The following is a 20,687-nucleotide window of genomic DNA, read 5'->3' on the forward strand; positions in this document are numbered from 1 at the left end:
TTTTTCTTTTTTTTTCCTCTTCTATTTTTTTTTAGCCAATCAGCTGTCACGTCGCGGCTCGGCCAACCAATGAGAGCTCGTGACGTCAGACGCACGCAGTGGAACGCTACGTGACCGTGACGTCGTCCGAGTTGCAGTGCAGCACCACCACACAGCGGAGCGGTAAAATGTCGCCGCCGTAATAATAACAAACGGAGAAAACGATAGAGAAATAAAAAAGAAAAGACGCGGGTGTCGTGCACCGGAGACCGGAGAGTGGTTCTGTAAGTAACCGAGCGTCTTATCGGTTTCTCCATAGGTTCGTGTTGTTGTGAGGCGGACAGTGCGTACTTTAGGTCCGGGTTGTCATCGGAGGCCTGGGTGGTGCGGAGCTCCGCTGTGGTCTGATGGGGAGTTGTGTCTAAAACCCGGAGTGGATCAAACAACTGGACCGGTTCCTCATCCATATATAAATCCAAGCCAAAGTCTGCATGGCCCTAAGCAAAATGTTATATTTGGGCCCTCTATTACTGCCAGTAATACTGATTATTGCTCATTTACACACACATAACTAGCCTACAAACTTATTTAAAGATTCACTATGTCAATTCCTAGAGAAATCCTGCTTCATTACAAAAGCCCTTAATTGTTGTTGCACTTTACATTGTTGTTACACATTGCTATTGCAGTTTATTTAAAACCAAAAAAAAAAAAAAAGCAGATGATGTGCTTACAGAAAATCCCTTGTCTATTAGTTAATTAGTTAATTTTAGTAGCCTTGGCTTAGATGACCGTCAGTATCCCACTGAGGGAGGACTGTATCATTTTGAATATCAAGTGTAAATCAAGCCCAGGATGCACTTTTAGATTAATTTAGTACCATTTCAGATTAAAAACCAGAGATGCCAGGCTAGGAAGATGATTCGTAATGACAGATTAGAAAAATTAAAGGGATAGTTCACCCATAATTCAAATTTCACTCATTATCTACTCACCCTCATGTCGACTAAGGGCTGGGAGAAGTTTCAGAGTCCTCCGTGCCTTCTCTGAGTTACAGCGGGGCTCCGTGCAGCACTGCATGTCCATATGACGGTTGCGAACAGGGGTCACTTTTCTTCGTCCAAAAAGACACACCAAAAACCATCCAAATACCTCCATAGTGCTCGTCTGTAATGTCCCTTTTGTATTGAAGCCCCAACATGAGAAATTGTTCCGAAAAAAAATTAAATAAGTATATATTTTAAGCTTGTTTGTAGCGGAAGCTCCCAGTGTTGCTCTTCCTGGTCCGAAGAAAATTTGAATTTTGGGTGAACTATACCTTTAATTTTTCTAATCTGTCATTACGAATCATCTTCCTAGCCTGGCATATATGGTTTTTAATCTGAAATGGTACTAAATTCATCTAAAAGTGCATCCTGGGCTTGATTTACACTTGATATTCAAAATGATACAGTCCTCCCTCAGTGGGATACAAAATGAACTAATAGACAAGGTATTTTCTGTAAGCACATCATCTGCTTTTTTTATTTTTGGTTTTAAATAAACTGCAATAGCAATGTGCAACAACAATGTAAAGTGCAACAACAATTAAGGGCTTTTGTAATGAAGCAGGATTTCTCTAGGAATTGACATAGTGAATTGCTCTTTGGGGCACTGAGCAGGTGCTTCCTTCGCTTAATTATGTCAATACAAAATTATTAGCCCCCCTATGAAACTTTCACTTCTCTGTGAGTATTTCCCAAGTGCTGTTAAACAGAGCAAGGAATTTGTAACACATCTTTTACAAACATAGTTTTATTTTGGATGCTTGTATTACACACAGGAACAGAATTATTTCACAAAAACCAAAAATTACCAGGGTCAAAATTGTCACCGTCCCCACTGTGAAGACGTGTTCTTCTGTTTAGTCGCCTCTCCCTTTCTTTCACAATCACTAGAGCTCAGCACAGGAATAGATCGCAAGGTTGTAAACCAAGAAAAACTCCACTTCTGAAGAAGAGACACCTTTAACCCGGACTCAAGTATGCTAGGGACAACCTGAAGAAAGATTATCCGGATGGAAGCAGCATGTCCTTTAGTCAGATAAGATGAAACTAGAACTCTTTGGTCACATTGATGCACATTGATGTTTGGAGAAAGAAGACATGTGCTTTTAGAATAAACTACCAAGCTGAGTGTCTATACAGTAGTAACATTTTCTTTTCACAACTTACAATGATTATTAATCAAGAGTTTTTTTTTGTCAGCTATAGGTGATATTAATTTTTGGAGGGCATCACCTTGAGAAATGTTAATCCAATCCAATCCATTTTATTCATAGAACACATTTAAAAACAATTAAGTTGACCAAAGTGCTTTACAGATATATAAATAAATAAAAATCAACATTAACATAATTCCCTGGTACATTACATGTCTTAAAAATACTGTGTATATCTCTTGATAAAAACCTAAAAGTACATTGAAAAATTTAAAGTACGGTACATCGACAAAAGTTTAAAACTGTAGTAACAATTATGCAATCCGACTTAAACGAGAGATATACTGAACATATGTTGATAACAAAATCATTTCTATGATCAGTTTTATGTAAATTCCCATCCAGGAATAATAAATCAGTGAGTGTATCATCCTGATCCTGACTGAGTGAACTCCAGTCCGGTTTTTACCGACACCCGCAGCTTCAACCCGTGTGATTGGTTTTCTGTTTCGGTCAGGCGATGGTGCGGGCCGTGTGGGCGGTGCTTAGGACAGTAGTGTCTTGCCACGGAGCTGCTGCGCTGAAACCAAACGTACCTGCTGCTGCTGCACCGTGGGTCCGAGCCGCCGCTGCCCGCACACCTGTCACCACCTGCCGCAGAGCTTCATACAGGTAAGCGGAGGTTTTTTACCTGCTGGATGTCACGGTTTGATGAAAGAAGCTGCAGCTTATTAAAGTGCAAATGACCCCGAGCTGAGCGACTAGACTGTGCTATTGATAGCTGATGAGCTTATGCTTAAACCAAACTGCAGCAGCTTGTTTGTTTGTCTTTGGAGGGAGAGAGAGAGAGTCAGTCCTGCTGCCAACTGCGATTAATAAAACATCTATTTTAATTCTGCTCTCCACGTGGTCACAGTGATAAAAGAAACCATGAGTGAGTCTATCCTTGAAGCTGCATGTGTTTCCATGCTACTCTGACATGCGCGTTTTATTGTCCCAGCTGCATCAAAATGCAACTATAACTGATTTATTAGATTATAGCAATTTAAATAGCCTGCTTGGGCATTGGGACTTTATTTTAATCTCTGTGTTGATAGTGGATAATGTTCTCAGTGGAGCTTTTCATAATGTAACATATGGTTTGTAACAGTGTCACTTTGTTATTGTTCTCTTTTTGTCTTTATTTATATTATTTTATCTGTAAAAACACCTTGTAACTCTATTTATAAAGGTGCCATATAAATCAAATTTATTATTATTTTTTATTAGAGGGCAGATTATGTCATAATTTAAAAAGTTCCAGACAATATTATTCTTATGTTGTTTGAAATTTAAAAGACAAAAGCATAAAACGGTAGCGAAAAATGATGTAATTCGACTTAAATGAGAAAAATACTGAAAAATAAAGAATATTTCTTGTCAAAATAATGTCTTTGATCAATTTTATGTAAATTCTAGTTCATGTCCATTGAAATTCACAGGAATAAAAAAAAACAAGCAGCATCCGGATCTTAATAGATTCTTAACAGAATTGTGTTTTTACAAACCTTATTATGGTTTGTAAAAACCACTTTGTCACTTTGTCATTGTTCTACTTTTGTCTTTACACTATTTTATCTGCAAGAACACAATTCTGTTGAGCAAGGTGCCATATAAATAAAGTGTTTTATTATTATTACTGTTAGTGGGCAGATTATTCAGTAATTTAAAAAGTTTCAGACGATATTAAAACAATGTTCTCCCTCTGTTGTTCACCTGTCCCTGCAGTCAGGTCAGACACCTGCAGTCGACCGTTAAAATGCCCGAGATCACCACCGACCACCTGGACGAGAAGCAGGTGCAGCTTCTGGCGGAGATGTGCATCCTCATCGACGAGAACGACCACCGGACCGGCGCCGACACCAAGAAGAACTGCCACCTGAACGCCAACATCGACAAAGGTACAGTTTCTATCTCCGGTAGTAGTACTTTTCTTTTTTTAGATTTATACCTACAGTGAATTGTGTCTGTGTTTGTTTCAGGTTTATTGCACCGAGCCTTCAGCGTGTTCATCTTCAACAGCGAAGAGAAGCTGCTCTTACAGCAGCGCTCCGACGCCAAGATCACTTTTCCAGGTCAGAGTTACTTACTTACAACAATAAACCCCCTCTGAGTTAAACCCTTATAAGCACCAGTCGCAGCGTTAGTATCTTAACATCTCTGTCTCTGTGTGTGTGTGTGTGTGTGCAGGCTGTTACACAAACACATGCTGCAGCCATCCTCTGCACACAGACAGCGAGCTGGAGGAGGCGGATGCGGTCGGAGTGAGGAGAGCCGCTCAGAGGAGACTGGAGGCCGAGCTGGGGATCCCCATGGAGCAGGTCAACACTAACACACGTCCTCCTGCGCTGATTTGATTTGATTGAAGTTTATTTCGAATATATATATATATATTAAAAACAAAGACAATAAGACAAAACATTTAACATGAGAATAGAAATTCATATTCGAAAAGGAGTGAGAAGAAGTTAAACTTATAGACTCCCACCCCTCTCCTAAAATAATGAACACTACCTAAACTAATCTAATGTTACAAAAGATGATATAAGTTACATATACACCTAACACAGAATTTATATACATGTACCTACACAACACATAGGTACATGCGTCTCATTTCGAATACTTCCATATTTACAACTAGCAACAGATTTTCATATAATGGCGGCAGGCGGATAGAGTTCACTTTTGAATCGTCCAAAATACACACTATGAAACATCCAGATACCTCCATACTGCTCGTCTGTACTGACCCAAGTGTCCTGAAGCCGCCACATGAAAGAGTTGTTCAGAAAAAATTAATTTGATCTCTGTTTTTAGCCTTGTTGTAGTGGTAGCTCCCAGTGGTTGTACAAGATTTGCTGCGAGATGTTCTTCTGTGTTTGCATCAGCTACTGCTACAACAAGGCTAAAAACAGAGATCAAATTGTGAAATGTGCAGCTCTGGTTTCTGCTTTGAATGGACGACGTGAAACTCTGAATCTTTATCTCGTCCGCCTCAGGTGACGCCAGATGAAATGACATATCTGACCAGGATCCACTACAAGGCCCAGTCAGACGGCGTCTGGGGGGAACACGAGATCGACTACATCCTCTTCATGCAGAAGGTAATTGGTTAGGTCTTAGACTTAAAGTACATTAGGATAAGTGACAAGCATCTCATTTACCTCACTTTATTCCTCACTATCCTATTTATTTTATGAATCTTTTCTCTATTTCTAGTGTTTTTCACTTCCTTTTATCACTTTCATCTTGTTTTAATCAACTGCTCGTATGTTTCTTGGTGCTTTTTACTTATTATGACTTTATTTGTTTAAATTCTTTGTGTCTCATTCTGTGCTTTATGTTATTTTAGTTTTTATTAGGGCTGGGTATCGTTACTGTTTTACTGAATCGATTTGATTCCAATTCACAAGGTCCCAATTCGATTCGATATTGATTCATTTAGATATTTCAGTTTTAATACCAATTTGTTTGGTTATGAAATAAGATTTTCACTAAACTAATGTTGCAAATTGTACAAAGATTGAACTCTCTAACCTGGTGTATTAATAAAACATATTCATGTTTACATTAAATTGACAGAAAAGCACTTATATCAATGCACATTTATTTAACATGACCCGATTGATGTTAGGATTTTATGAATCGATATCGGATCTTTCAAATGAAGATGGATATGAATCGGAAAATCAATTTTTTTTAAACCCAGTCCTAGTTCTTATGGCTCCTTTTTTAGTATTTCTATTGTCTTTAATTGCTTTCATCATCCTACATCTTACTGTGTTTCTTGCTTTTTAGCTCTTATGTGTTTTTTATGTTGCTGTTGTTGGGTTCCTCTGCCCGTATTGCTAATTACCGTTTCTTCTTTCATCATCATCTCTCTCTCTCTCCCTGGAGGACGTGGAGTTGAATCCCGATCCCAACGAGATCAAAAGCCACTGTTACGTGAGCAAGGAGGAGCTGAAGGAGATGCTGGAGAAGGCCAAGCGCAAGGAGCTGGAGATCACGCCGTGGTTCAGCCTCATCGCCGAGACCTTCCTCTTCAAGTGGTGGGACAACCTGCAGAACCTGAAGCAGTTCATGGATCACAGCAACATCCACCGCATGTAAACTAAACCGCAAACCGAGATCTAACAAGGCTCCTCCTCCCTCTCTGACCTCAGGGCTCGTTGCAGTTGCAGCACCGGCCTGTTGAAACAAAACGAGCACAGCAACAGTAAAGCCGATCTGGTGGTGGCTACATCTGTCACTGTAGTTTTAAAGTGTAGCAGCATCTCTGCACAAGATGAGGAATGTTTAAGCTTCGGTTGAAGTGAGAGGTGGACGTGATTTACTGTAGGTTCGTACTAGCTCTGACGTGCATTTATCTACACACGAGACGATGCAGTAAAGCAGGACTCTGTGTTTTGTAAAGAAGCGGTTCAGGTTGTCTATTCTGATTGTTTAAAGTCTTAATTTAAGAGGCGGATTTTGAAGAGAATAGTATTTTTATATATAAAACGTGTGAAGTGCCTGAGCACAGGTCTTTAAACAGTGAGATGAATAGTCTCAAACAACCACTGTTAACTCTGTATTTTCTTGACAACAGTTTCAGCAAACTAGCTCTATCTTTGTTCTCTTTTTGCACAATAAAGTTTTTGATTGTGCGCATTGGTTGTGTTTTTACAATCACACTGCAGGTCACATTCGGTCACATCCCATCCTTGTTGAGCAACAATAATATTTTTTCAAACGTGTGCAACAGCTACGAGCTAAGTATTCCTTCAAAGTCGCTAAGAACATCCAGACTATGGTGTAATCCTGAAGCTTGAATTAACGCCAACTCTAAACCAAGCTCCGACCCGTTCCATCAAACGAGATCAGCTGTAAGCCACACCAGTCAAGTGCTGAAAGTATCATAAAATAGGGAACGAACGCACCGAAGCTTCTCCACAGCAGACTAAAACGCTGCTTATGGAGATTTATGATGAATGTATAAGGGCTGTACAAGAAGAAAAAGGAAACACTGCTCTAAATGGATCAATGCACAAGCGGCGCAAAGTTCCTTCTATTTGAGCCTCATATGAATCCTTACTCTTTAAGTGTCCTATAGCTCAGTGGGTAAAATAAATTGTTTCAAATGTTTTAGTCCTCGCTGCAGTGAGTCTGTATGTTCCTCTCACTCCCTGTTTTCTGTCTCTTTCCACATGTCCTCTTAAAATAAAGGTGTAAAAGTCTTTAAAACCCTCATCAAAGGGACAAAATGAATGTAGATAGTGACACCTATTAACATTCAATTAATTTAGCCTAATAGACCTAAATAAAATTCACAAAATCTATTCATTTATTCCTTCATAATCTGTTTCATCGCTTTCCCTTTCAGTGTTGATGTAGTGACACAGATGTGACAGCAGGTGGCAGCAAATTGGTAACTCATTCTGGAGCTAAGTGTATATACAGCTCAGTGTCAGAGCTATTTTCCCACTGTGAAGTGAAGTGAAGAAGTCTCATTATAAACTACAAAACAGTAGGTTACAGATCATAATATTTTAGCCAATGCATCAAAAAATTAATCAAATGTGTTGCATCCTGTTAAATGTAGAGCAAAGACCAGTGGATACCAGTTTTAATGTCTAATTTCTAAGGTGAGAGGTCTGTTCCATCTGTAGACAAAACAACTTTTACAATCATCTCCATTAAAATCCATAAAAGCTCCATTTCCAACAATTCAAACATATTTATTGTGTCTATTCGCCGACATCACAGAAGACTCTTCACAAAGCTGCGTGTTAAATAACTCGAGCTCAGTTCATACTGAATACGAGGTACTTTATTTTGCAGGCATTATGCACTTTTTTGGATGTTAACACTAAGGCACATGATGTGTTTCTGACACACAACATGAAAAAAAAACAGATAACATGTTTTATAGATGCCACAGATAAATGTATCATAAAAAAACACTAATAATAAACAAATCACAATAGAAAATAAACAGCACTGTTAATGCAACAGGAAGGTAAAAGCTACCAGGTAAAAGCTAAACAACCTCGTTAAGGTTCTAGTGGATTTATTACACAACTGTTCTCTTGTTCCTAATACACTGAAAACTGAGTGTACGTGTTGCACATGAGGCCATGAAATTAAATCACGACTCGGTCAAAATTCAATGATTATATATCATTGGTAAAAACTTGGTCAAAAGACACTTCTTCCTCCATCGTGTCTTTGCTGTCCAGCCTGTGATAGATAAAAGTAAACTGGCATAGTGGTGGACCACAGCAAATTAGCATAATCAACATAATGTGGATGATAAGAGCGAGTGTTTTTCCAGTTATCGTGATATTTTGTATTAATACTCTGAGGTATACACTTTGGCACTTCAGTGAGCAGAATAACCAATCACTATATCATACTGTATATAGTTATTATAGGCGAGTCGAGTGCATACGGGACTGACATGTACGTAAATATACACATATGTCTATTGCAGCAACTACAAAGCAACTTTATATGATAAAAGATGATGCTACTAGTGGAGCTGCAGCTACGTAAACAAGATATATGTGGAGTTCACTAACCTACGCTAAGCTTCTTCACCTCAGCCTCGATCGATTTACAGACTTCATGATCTAAAGCATCATCTTTCCTATCTTTTATATAACTATAACTTGATGCTGCAGCCATTTTAAACAGGCAGGGACATAAAAAATACAGCAGCACAAGGAGTTCATAACCCAGTGTGGCTTTTTCTGCAATAAAAAATACTACAGAAACACTGAGGTTTCAATAATTGTGCTGTCTTGCTGTGTCATACTTCTTTAGATAAACAGTTTTTAAAGTGCATTCCTGATGATCATTGTATCTGTGTAAGGTGATGGAATGATTTAATGATTGTTTTCTTTTGTTAGTTTCTGCTAAAAATGAACATACATGCACATTAGTAAATCAGTTACTATCTATAGTTGAGACTGTAACAGTGTGGAGCGCTGACGAAGGATCCACAGTGTGTTGTGGGTTTGTTTGCATAGTGACTACGCTGCAGGCTGGCATTTCATTCAGGTGGTGAAAATCAAAAAAAATAGTTGAATTAGTGATGTTTGGAAAGGAGGGAATCCTCCAATATAACAAGATGGAGGTGAAGATGAGTGAGAGTGGTCTATTTCTGGACAGCTCCTTAAATTAGACGGCCGCTGGAGGGTTTTCTCCAGGATTGGTGTTGGGTGGAGCCAGTTTCATGACGTTGAAAAACTCCACCACCTGACCGGGGACTTCAGCCAACACGCTTTTTGCGAGCGCTTCTTTGGGAGCCTGAGGAGCCCAAAAGAACAAAAAAAAAGTTCAAAACAATTAACAAGACATTAAGATAACTTGTTAAAAATAATTCATGATGTGTGATCATTATCCCCAGTGATTAAGTTAGATGAAGAAAGCATGAATGAGAAGCAGAGAGTTGTGCAGATGAAAAACATTCAGAGGAAAAAATTCCACTTAAATATGACAGTGAACTTTGCGGCCTCCGGAGGAGTGGCTTCTTCTTCCATTGTTCTCATTCAGGTCTGTTTACAAGCCAGACATGCTATAAATATTCTCAGTGACGAGTTTTGGCCTCGTCCACATCCACATTTCAAACAGCGGCATTTCAAATAGAAACTGTCTCCTTCCAGATGTTCGTTTTTCCCACTAAAATAATCTCCCATCATCCTTTTTTTTTTATGTATTTAGTATTTATACCATCCATCCATCCAGCCTCCGTAACGTAGCTCTGAGAAGCTCGCAGCTGCGCTCCGCCGTTCTAAAAATAGCTTACACCTACAAAGGTAACAAACCTACTCCTAAAACTATAAGGATTATGGCAATGGGCCAAATGTTGAACTATCCCTTTAAGGAAACAGACTCAACTCTGCAGGTAGTTAGGTGCAGAAAATACCACGAAAAGGCAAGGAAAAGACAACTTGTAATAAAAAGCTGCAAGCAGAGAGCAAGCAACAAGATCTGCGATCATTGCTATCAAGGTGTTGTCGGTGTTGCATTCACCACAGCTACTCAATCTGGCTTATCTGACACGTTCAGGAAGTGAGCGTGGGTGTCGACACCACATGTCGTTGAGGGTCTTTGTTTCCGAACTAAATGCATCTCTGGTGTTTTCAAACCAAGAGCAGCAGAGGAGATACTATACTGTACGTGTGGATGTGGCCTCAGATTCACAGCTAATCTTTAAAAAATACCAAACAAAGATCGAGACATGATTGGAATTTGTGACGGCAACAAAGTTATCAAAACTCTGAATTGTGACTCACAGATTTGGGGTTTTTTGGTGTGTTTTTAGTGAACTAGAGTGGAGTTTTCCCCACTTGATGTAAAAGAAGTTGAAGTTGAAAAAAAAAGGGTTGGAAAAGTACAGTAGGAATGGAGAAAACGCAGCAGTGATTAATGCAGTGGTTAAGTGAGTTAGTTAGTAGTTAGTAAGTAAGTACAGTTATGTGGGCTACAGGACAGACTGGGATGTGGTGATGGGGGTTTAGGACTGAAATATTTGGGGTACCCTAAGAAGGACTGGTTTCTTTGGGGGGCTTCAGTTTGAATAAATTGAAGAAGGAGGGCACTTGTTGCGGTAACTCGGCCAAAACACTTTGGGCAAGAGCCTGGATGGGCGCCTGAAAAGACATAAATACACAAGGCAGGGGAATCCCAGGGTTTGGATGTTTATATTATAATATAATATCTTTTATTATATATATATATTAGCATTTGACGATAATGATGCTACTGTGTTATGTTTGATTTGTGTCATTTTAAAGCCAGTTAAACTGAAAACGTAGCAGTGAAATGCTGAAAGAAAAAGTGCATGCAGTTTTTTTTTACAGCAGTGATTTGACTGAAAAAAAATCAGCTGAAACGTGTTAAAATAAAAAATAAATCCCTTACGTTTTGGAACTGTCTGAACGGCACGAACTGGACGATGTCTCGCATGGCGGGTTCGCCGGACAGAGAGCGCAGACGTCCGTCGTCACCGTCCAGGACGTCCATGGCGCTGAAGTCGGCCCCGCCCACTCCGACGATGATGATGGACATGGGCAGGCGACAGGCGTTGACGATGGCGTTGCGCGTGTCGTCCATGTCTGTGATGACGCCGTCGGTGATGATGAGCAGGACGTAGTATTGCTTCAGGGAGACGACGACAAAAACAAAACAAAGAAAGCAAAAACAACGTTTACACAGCTGCAATCTGTGAATGAGTGATTCTGATTCATAAACAAACCCAAGTCTCTGTCTCTTTAGTCGCAATTTCAATAAATCTCTGGATTTTTGAAGTGACAGCTTCTTTTTCTTTTTTTTAAAAAGGCAAACAAATACACAAAGAAATCTAATAACTCTGAGCCTTTCATGAAAATGGCTTTCAGGGGGTAATCACTGACATCCTGATGCTCTGGATCAGGCCATTATCAAATCAAATCAAATCAAATCAAATCAAATCAAATCATGCTGTTGCACTGGGACAATTACACAAAGAAATTAGTTTTAACGTGCAGTTTTCATCCTGCTTCACTGTGGCTCTGCAAATAACACGAGGATAATAAAATTTGCATTTGCTACCAGTCCTGCCTGTTTTTCATTGCATAACAAATGCAATTCAGTCTCGGGCTGACAGAACGAACTATTCGAACAGAATTCACATTATTTTAAAAATGACAACATTCAAAGGTGGAAACGCACAACGTTATGCAACTATGCAAAATAACACTGTGCGTTGCAACATTCGGGGTAGTAAACATGTTATGTTATCGATCGATCCGCGGACCAGTTGCGTGCTGATCACAGATCAACTGTGATCCGTTGCACTGCTACTTATAATATTTAGATTTCCCTTCTTGAAGTTTTATATCGAGTTGGTAAAACTTGAGTGTGTTGCGAATGTTACATAACAGATTTGGTTGGAATGCCCTTTAGTGGACATGGGACGTAATAGGTGTGTATAATGAGCTAAAAAAAAACAAAAAAAAAACATTAAAATTCTAATATAATCTGAATATATAATTATAATATATAATATATCTGAATAATAAGAAGTGTTAAAATCTGATTTGGGTGAAAGATCGACAGCCCTGATTCAGTCCTCGAAATGTATGTTATTTTTAAAACTGAGAATTGGCACAAATCAAAAACCATGTGTGAAACCAAATGAGGGTTAGTAGTTTTATATTTCACCCACACACACACACACACACACACACAGATACTCACTGATGCGGTGGTCTGCTGCAGGGCTTGCTTAGCGAAGCAGGCCACGTGGTTGATGATCGGGGAGAAGTTGGTGGGACCGTAGAGTTTGACCTGAGGCAGACACACCCTGTAGGCCTCCACCACACCTTCAATACCTACACACACACAAACACACACACAGACAGCAGTGTTCAGACTTGCAAACTGGGTATTGCCATTTCTAAATCATCAAGGTAAACCTATGATTCAATGACTTGTGAACAGACCTGCACAAAATGGATTCGATGGGTTGAAATTCAGAGGAAACTCGTGGGAAACCTGAAACGAAACCATAACCAGGTATGATTTCCTGGACTATATGCAAACAGTTGTCTCATATTTGCATTTACTTTTTTACTCTCATGCTTAGCTTTTAATTACCTGCCATGTGGGAGGAATCTGGGCTCCAAATCCAAAGGCAGGAAACATCTTGTCACTACACAGAGAAGAGAACAGACAGCCATTGAAGTGGAGGAACATTATTACATAATAATAATTGTATTTATATAGCGCCTTTCATACAAAAAATGCATCTCAAGGTGCTTGATCATAAGGCGATAAGACAAGTGATAAACAATCATACAAATGCTTGAGCCTTTTTAAAGTGTTTTTCATTGTGTCTTGTATGTCTTTGTGTGTTCTCTTTGTTTCTCCACCTGACCTGGAACAACCGTACAAAAATTCCTATGTGTGTATGCACAAATGGCAAATAAAGATTTTGACTTTGACTTTGAAATAAAAGTTAGCCAGAATTAAAACAAAGTTAAAAACAGATAGATTTTTAATTTGTCTTTTAAAACCATTAAGAAAAGATGCCATTCTCATATCCCTAACAGTTTACTTTATTAAAAAGGAAGGTTTTACATGACATTTAAATAATTGCCCTAGGTGTACGAGGAGCTGTCAGACCTGTCGTAGTCCTGGATGACGTTGCCCACAGACCAGATAGCAGAGAGATACTCGTTAACTCCCTGAGGACTGATGTAGTGCAGGGACTGAGGAGACTTCGGGTCCCCGTTGGAGCCTGTGAAGTCGATGGCCACCTGCCAACAGGACACAACGACGACATCATTCCCCTCATTAGTCACTGAAGACCCCGAGTGAACAAAAGTTGGCATTAATGAGAGAGAAGCCCCGATGACTCACGGTGAAGTTGATCTGACAGCCTCCCATGATGTAATCCAGGAATGTGTACTCCTTCACCACCTACAGGGAGCATCGTGTGAGATCAAATCAAATCAATAATTGTAAACATGTCAAGTATTAGAGACTCTAAATGCTGAGATTAACTACACAGTGTTGTCGTACCTGGCACTGCTTCACACTGACGACACCTGAGTTCTTGTAGCCTTTCTTCTTCTGTTTCTTCTTGCTGTTGATGCACTCAAACTCTGCCTGAGGACAAAACACAACAGTACAGGTCTGTGTCAACACCTCGTTACGATTAAGAGTTGATTAAAAAGACTAAAAAACAAGTAAAGGGTTGGCATATCGTGTAATTTATGGGTCAGTGACTAATAATTAGAAATTAATGAAAATAAAATTGTTTTAAAAGCATATATCAGTTTTGTTAAAATGTACATTTTGTATTCATGTTGGTTTTATGTCATTTGAAATGACATTTGAACCTTTTTCAACTGAAGTAAGACTGAATGCCCTTACAATGTCAAATGGTATAACCACAAAAGAATAATATCAAATATTTTATACAGTGGACCGTATCATAATAATATACTTTCTTCTAAAACATTAAATTGAAATAGATTTTTTTTGCTGTATTTCTATATTTAAATTGTAATGCATTTTAGCAACACTGAGCAGGACATATCCTAAAAACACCACTTTTCTACTAAATAGTGTGACAAATGATGTAATTTTTTTGTCAAGAAACATGGTGTTGCATTGAAAAAGTGAATTACATTTATTCCACATGAGTCCAAATGTATTTTCCTGTGTATAGATATAGATTTTTATGAAAAATACCAGTTACACCACTCGACATTGGGTTGCATCACATCATCGACCCTTACAACAGATGGGTTGTTGTTAGAACTGTGCTTTAGCTGACTGAAATGGTAATTAAAGAGTCGTTCTAAACCGTGAAGATATTTGAAATGCCAGCTGTTACGCACACACACAATGTAAACACACCCACACGATCATACCGGAGATGAGTGCGATGCTTCTTGGAGGCGTGTCAGCGTTGTCTCAAATATCCCAATAAGATCATGTGAACCATCGTTGTCATAGTCGTAACACTCGACCTGGAAACGAGCACAAACACTTGATGTGAAAACAATACACACTGAGAAAACAGAAAGTTTTCTTAAGGAGTCGGTTCACACAAACCACAAAGTCTGTACAGAACCTACAAATTATCCAGTGACACAGCAAAATATTAATTAAAACAATAGAACAAAATGATCAAATAAAATCAAACGTATCCACACTGGAGGTACGAGAGGTTTTTAGGTTTTGTAATCTACGTGAACCGACCCTTTAAGTGCATTAAATACTGGAGATGTAGACACAAACAACATGCAAAAGTGAGATTCAAAGCACAACTCTATGTTATCCTGTTGGACTAGACAGACACCGGCAGTAACATGACTCCAAGGAGAGAGTATGTATGTGTCGACGAAGAGGAACGAGCTGGATGAAGGAAACTCAGAGGGCTGGTCTCAGATTATCTCCCATCACCTACTGCATTCACACACTTCACCCGTGGAAGTGATGGTAAGATGAAAAAAAAAAGACGAACACTTGTGGCGCTCTGGGTAACTCACTTGTCCCGTACGGTTGGAAACTGGTTCCTTCCTGACATGTTTGCTTTAGAGGTTAAACAAAAAGGCGTATATCATCAAACTAGTGCTAAATCAACTATAACGAGTTCATACTGTATGTTTCCAGACATCTGAGAAGGGAAACTTGTTTTTATCATTAGTTAAAGGTTAAACTGTGTCATTAACACGAAAATAAAAAGTGCCACTGAAAACAGATTATTAATCATTAAAAAAAGAAAAGTATTAAACTTACTTTTATTGGTTTGTCCATCTCTCCTCCACAGAGAGACTGCAGGGGGATTCGGAAAGGTCTCCATGTTGGATTCAAGTTGTTCTTCACCACCTACGGACAAAATACACAAAGACAGACAGAAAACTTTACCAGGAATAAATCCACGATGAATTTATAATTATGTAGATTCTTAATCTCTGACTGAAATCGCATTTATGCAGTAAAAAGCAGAGACATGGTTCTTTAAAGACTGTCGTTTGGGAGAAACAAGTTCTTCATGCCAGAGAGAATTTAACTGGAAAAACTGTGCTTGTTTCTGGCTGCTGGAGATCCTGGAGACTTTTGGAGTTGCCCACCAGTGACTTCATCCTGGAATCTGCCCCTTTAATATGAATTACTCTCAATTTTGTCATGTCTGTAACTTAGATAAAAAAGGAAACCTAAACATTGACCTACATACATATAGTGTAAAATCTGTGGTGTAACACAGCGAGCAGAGGTTCCTCTTTTCACATAAACTGTAAAAATCAAAAGTGTTACAGGTAATCAAACATTAAAAAGAAAGTCTCTCCCAGTTGTTATATTGCTCCCTTCCATGGAAAAAGGAATGTGTAGCGATGGCAGCCGGGATCAAACAAAAGGTTAATAATTTAACGCTTGTTGAAGAATTGCAGTTCGGGTGTGTTTACCTCCGTCCTGTGAGCCAGCTGCCATCCAGTTGTTGTGGACTTGTAGAACTCCAGGTAAGGGTCCGACTTCCCGAAGAAATCCTGGAAACAAATACAGGAATGAAGCAAAAATGTAAAATGCACCTGAGCATTGAAAATAAAGAAATAAAGAAATAACAGTATTTAAGAGATTAAAAGGAAACACATACCTTATTATCTAGCTTCCTCGCTTGCACTTCAAAATTCGCCACCCGGTTGTCTTTTATTTCTTCTGCAACAATCTGCAGCAACATAAAAGAAAAATAAATGAATGAATGAATGAATGAGCAAAAATAAATGCAGTGAGACTTTATGACAAAATTCCTCTCTAACTCTCTGTGCCACTCACTGTGATGGTCCCTTTTCCTGCAGGCGACTTGTTCTTCAAGACGAGTGGTCGGGTCAGTTTTTTACTGGACACAATCTATAAACAAGTAACCAAAAAAAAGAAAAAGAAAAAGAAAAAAGAAAGCAGTTTAAATAGAAAGAATAAACTCGCCTGAGTGCGACAAGACAAATTACGTGACAGAACAAGCAGACAGACCGTCTGAGGTCAAGTTACACTGAGAGAGACGACGCAGCAACTGTTTATCTGGGATGTTAAACATTCGATCTCTGACACAGTGAAACAGTAGCGTCTCCATTACACTACAAAACACTACTGCTGCCTGCAATTTCTGTTTACTCTTCACAGTGACAGGAATACAGTAGTGACATTTAAAAAGTGAGGAACTGAAATATTCAGCAGAACATCCAGCAGCACAAACTGAAATTATTTACTTTCTGAGGAGGAAAAAGAAAAGAAACACTTTACCTGACCCAAGGTGCACTCCAGTTCCCCGAGGAAGTCGTCGTCACTCAGGTCAACAGTCTTGTTGTCGATGTCATAAATCCCAAACTTGAGTTTTTGCACTATTTCAAAGTAGTAGTCGATGTTGAACTTCTTCGCAAACTTTGGGGTGAGGCAGTTCTGGACTTTCTCTGTGCGGTCCACCTGTTGGGAAACGTGGGATTATTATTTCATGTATGGGAGAGTCTGAGATTTCTGTAAACTTCAGGGTGTAATCGTGCCCAGATGAAACAGGAAATGACATAACTGCTTTACACAATCACTTCTCTGTCTCGGAGGTTAAAGACTTGACACCACTGTGAGATTTTCTCCTGAAAGAGAAGTGGTGCCATAACGGCCGCACTAAGGAAAATTTATGATCCAATACATCACCTTATGTTTTCCAGAGAGCAGGACAGGTTCGCTACTGACGACTACAGAGTCACAAACTCAAAATCACCTACAGTATATTAACAAATCCAGATCCAATGTATGTACTGACCTCATACCACTGAGATTGAGAGGTGTTCATCAACAGGACGCAGAGGGGGTCCGACTTGGAGCCAATGTCTTTATCCAGGAGATGGTCACAGGACACGGTGAGCTCCACCTTGGTTACACACTGAGCAGCCATGTCTGCCTGGCAACAAGCTGGAGAAACAACACACAGACCAAGACACTAATATTAGGCTAATTATTAAAAGTTTTGGTACCCCTGGTCAAAATTTTTGCTAATGTGAACATCAGTTTAGCAAGTGGAAGATTTAATGATCTCCAAAAGGCATAAAGTCAAACATGAAGCACTCATTTGCAATATTTTAAGCAATATCATTGTATTATCTTTGTTTTCTACAAAGCAGAAACAAAAGAATGGGAAACCCAGGAGACTAGAGCTCTCAGATTACTTTGACCTATATCAGACAAGATATTTACTATTTGCACACTGTGATCGTTTCCAAAGGGAGTGCTACTAGGTACTATGCAGGCTGGCCAAACCTTTGCTGTGGGCCCTTTTCTTTTACTGTCATTTTAAAAAAAAAAAGAAAAAAAAAAAATTACATTGTTTAAAATGTAAAGGGAATGTGTCATCTGTAACTCCACGCCTTTTGCATTTGGTAAAAATCTATTTGTGCCCCAAAACTGAGGAAGAACACCCCACTAAAGACTGTAAACAGCTGATTTTTGACTTTATCATAACTCAATTACTCATCTTATCTCTTGTTTTATTGCTCTATTGCGGTTGTAATGTTATTGTGCAGCACATTTAGCTACATAAATTGTATGAAATGTGCTGAATACCCCACTAGACGCTGCAAACATCTGAAATCTGACTTTATTATTCCTCTATTGCTCTACTCGCCTCGTTTTATTGCTCGTTTTCAGTTGTAATGTTATTGTGCAGCACATTTAGTTACATAAAGTTGTATGAAATGTGCTGAATACCCCACTAGAGACTACACACATCTGAAATCTGACCTTATTATAACTCTTATAACCCTCTTGTTTTATTACACTACTTATTTTATGAAATACATGAATAGTGCTCTCTATCATAAAGTGTATTATCATTAGCCTATGATTGTGCTTTAATAATAAGCATTTCAAAGGGGGGTACACACAGGCACAGTCACAGTACACACCCAGTCCTACTAGACGCTGCAAACATCTGAAATCTGACTTTATTATTCCTCTATTGCTCTACTCGCCCTCGTTTTATTGCTCTTTTTTCAGTTGTAATGTTATTGTGCAGAACATTTAGTTACATAAGTTGTATGAAATGTGCTGAATACCCCACTAGAGACTGCAAACATCCGAAATCTGACCTTAATTATAACTCTTATAACCCTCTTGTTTTATTACACTACTCATTTTATGATATATATATGAAAGTGCTCTCTATCATAAAGTGTATTATCATTAGCCTATGAATATACTTTAATAATAAGTAGCATTTCAAAGGGGGGTACACACAGGCACAGTGACAGTACACACCCAGTCCTACTAGACGCTGCAAACATCTGAAATCTGACTTTATTATTCCTCTATTGCTCTACTCCCCTGGTTTTATTGCTCTTTTTCAGTTGTAATGTTATTTGTGCCGCACATTTAGCTACATAAGTTGTATGAAATGTGCTGAATACCCCACTAGAGACTACAAACATCCGAAATCTGACCTTATTATAACTCTTATAGTCGTCTTGTTTTATTACACTACTCATTTTATGGAATAGTGCTCTCTATCATAAAGTGTATTATCATTAGCCTATGATTGCACTTTAATACGGTAATAAGCATTTTAAAGGGGGGTACACAGGCACAGTCACAGTACACACCCAGTCCTGTAGTGTGCACAGTAAACTTACCTACCTACATCTGTCTTTTACTACAACTGGGCGTTAACGTCACGCCTTGACCATATAGCGGATTATCTGATAAAAAAAAATGAGCTTCATACAGTAACAGTTACACAAAAACCTCTCTAAAACAGCAGCAGCAGCCTGGTGGAGCAGTGACTGAGCCCCAGTGGAAAATATGACACATTTTTATTACACTGTAGTGGAGGGAACAGGGCTAATGCTAACGCTAATGCTAACGACGCTACCGCTGCTAACAACCAACCTCAGCGTTTGTAAAAACAAAACAAAAACTGACAGCAAGAGCTAGATAACACTTCTAATGAGCTAATTAAGTGCTAAATAATATATATACAAAGCTTTGGTACAAGACTCACGGGAGGGAAAAGATGTAACGTTGGTTTAAAGATGACAGTGAGCTGCTCCGTCCGGGAGAGAGAGAAGCGTCGGGGATCCAGCCCTGAAGATCTCCGGTATGCTCCGACTAGTTACACACACCGAGCAAAGTCCGCCCACCGAAACGTAACTCTGGTCTCAGACACACACACGAACACACACAGGCTCACTCACACAGACACACACACATCTTCTGTCTGATGGCAAAGCCTGCACCTCAGCGTTGCTACGGTATCTGTATATCTGCTTAGTAACGGTTGTAGTTGATGATCTAACGTTAGTAAGTAACGTTAACGTAAAGCTCGGTCTGTTTTTAACCTTTTATTTTGAAGAGCTCAACCGGATGGATACTGCCCCCCCCCCCCCCCCCCCCCCTTCCGTTGTTGGTAGCGCAGTTTAACATTTGTTCTCAAAATAAATAGATAAATAAAACATATATACATGTTTACAAATGTATATCGCTAGTTTGGTAACTCTATTTTGAAAGTACTCACCGGAAGTCGCACGTCCACACACTGCCACTACTACTTTGATGTTGTCTTCAAAGTGCGCATCAAGCCGCATATAGTAACATAGATGACTCACTATTAGCGCAGCACATTTGTTCTCAAAATAACTAAGTAAATGCATATAACTTAGTAAATACATAAATATGTAAATCACTTTTACCATCTGCCGGTGCATATTCTCATTTTTCCAGGTCGTATTTCAAAGGAGGTTAAATCGAAAGCAACTGGACTTAGTTAATCGTCTAAGTTTTCCTAGACAAATAACTAAGTCCAGTTGCTTTCGATTTAACCTCCTTTGAAACTTTTACCATCTATTTTCTCCAAAATTGCTGTAATTTGGTAATTTTATTTTGAAATCACTCACCGGAAGTCGCACGTCCGCCCTGGTGCTACCCTATGGTGCTACCCATAGAC

The 20,687-nt window shown here is 39.1% G+C and overlaps 2 protein-coding genes across 4 annotated transcripts; one reads left to right on the plus strand and one right to left on the minus strand.

Moving 5' to 3' along the window:
- Positions 1–120: 120 nt before the first annotated feature.
- On the plus strand, positions 121–6,867 carry idi1 (isopentenyl-diphosphate delta isomerase 1). Its single transcript, XM_083995877.1, has 7 exons — positions 121–263; positions 2,697–2,851; positions 3,947–4,119; positions 4,201–4,293; positions 4,409–4,539; positions 5,221–5,325; positions 6,119–6,867. Exons 2-7 carry the CDS (start codon positions 2,700–2,702, stop codon positions 6,329–6,331), a joined length of 867 nt encoding a protein of 288 aa, XP_083852003.1. The 5' UTR covers positions 121–263; positions 2,697–2,699; the 3' UTR covers positions 6,332–6,867.
- A 1,081-nt stretch (positions 6,868–7,948) lies between these two features.
- Positions 7,949–20,116, minus strand: LOC311003970 (copine-3-like). 3 transcript variants are annotated; one of them, XM_083995896.1, is made up of 17 exons: positions 19,746–20,116; positions 17,517–17,665; positions 17,000–17,179; positions 16,535–16,609; positions 16,356–16,427; positions 16,168–16,248; positions 15,500–15,589; positions 14,629–14,727; positions 13,772–13,858; positions 13,610–13,669; positions 13,373–13,506; positions 12,845–12,899; positions 12,691–12,742; positions 12,446–12,579; positions 11,129–11,365; positions 10,746–10,857; positions 9,374–9,511 (listed from the first exon to the last, which is right to left on the minus strand). In XM_083995896.1, exons 2-16 carry the CDS (start codon positions 17,646–17,648, stop codon positions 10,747–10,749), a joined length of 1,599 nt encoding a protein of 532 aa, XP_083852022.1. In that variant the 5' UTR covers positions 17,649–17,665; positions 19,746–20,116; the 3' UTR covers positions 9,374–9,511; position 10,746. The 3 variants fall into 3 exon arrangements, with proteins under 3 accessions (XP_083852021.1, XP_083852020.1, XP_083852022.1); XM_083995895.1 differs by lacking the exon at positions 10,746–10,857 and having other exon boundaries at positions 7,949–9,511; positions 19,737–20,116; XM_083995894.1 differs by lacking the exon at positions 10,746–10,857 and having other exon boundaries at positions 7,950–9,511.
- Between the last annotated feature and the right edge of the window lie 571 nt (positions 20,117–20,687).

This window comes from Trachurus trachurus, assembly GCF_905171665.1.
Source record: "Trachurus trachurus genome assembly, chromosome: 20".
Taxonomy (NCBI): domain Eukaryota; kingdom Metazoa; phylum Chordata; class Actinopteri; order Carangiformes; family Carangidae; genus Trachurus; species Trachurus trachurus.

What these genes read in the sequence shown, in the direction of transcription:
- idi1 (XM_083995877.1), top strand. Translation starts at nt 2,700, where the DNA reads ATGGTGCGGGCCGTGTGGGCGGTGCTTAGGACAGTAGTGTCTTGCCAC. An exon ending in CGCCAAGATCACTTTTCCAG is followed by an intron (nt 4,294 to 4,408) that starts GTCAGAGTTACT and finishes GTGTGTGTGCAG; the next exon opens with GCTGTTACACAAACACATGC. An exon ending in ACATCCTCTTCATGCAGAAG is followed by an intron (nt 5,326 to 6,118) that starts GTAATTGGTTAG and finishes CTCTCCCTGGAG; the next exon opens with GACGTGGAGTTGAATCCCGA.
- LOC311003970 (XM_083995895.1), bottom strand. Translation starts at nt 17,648, where the DNA reads ATGGCTGCTCAGTGTGTAACCAAGGTGGAGCTCACCGTGTCCTGTGAC. An exon ending in CAGGAAAAGGGACCATCACA is followed by an intron (nt 16,428 to 16,534) that starts GTGAGTGGCACA and finishes ATGTTGCTGCAG; the next exon opens with ATTGTTGCAGAAGAAATAAA. An exon ending in GCTGTCAGATCAACTTCACC is followed by an intron (nt 13,507 to 13,609) that starts GTGAGTCATCGG and finishes TCCTGTTGGCAG; the next exon opens with GTGGCCATCGACTTCACAGG.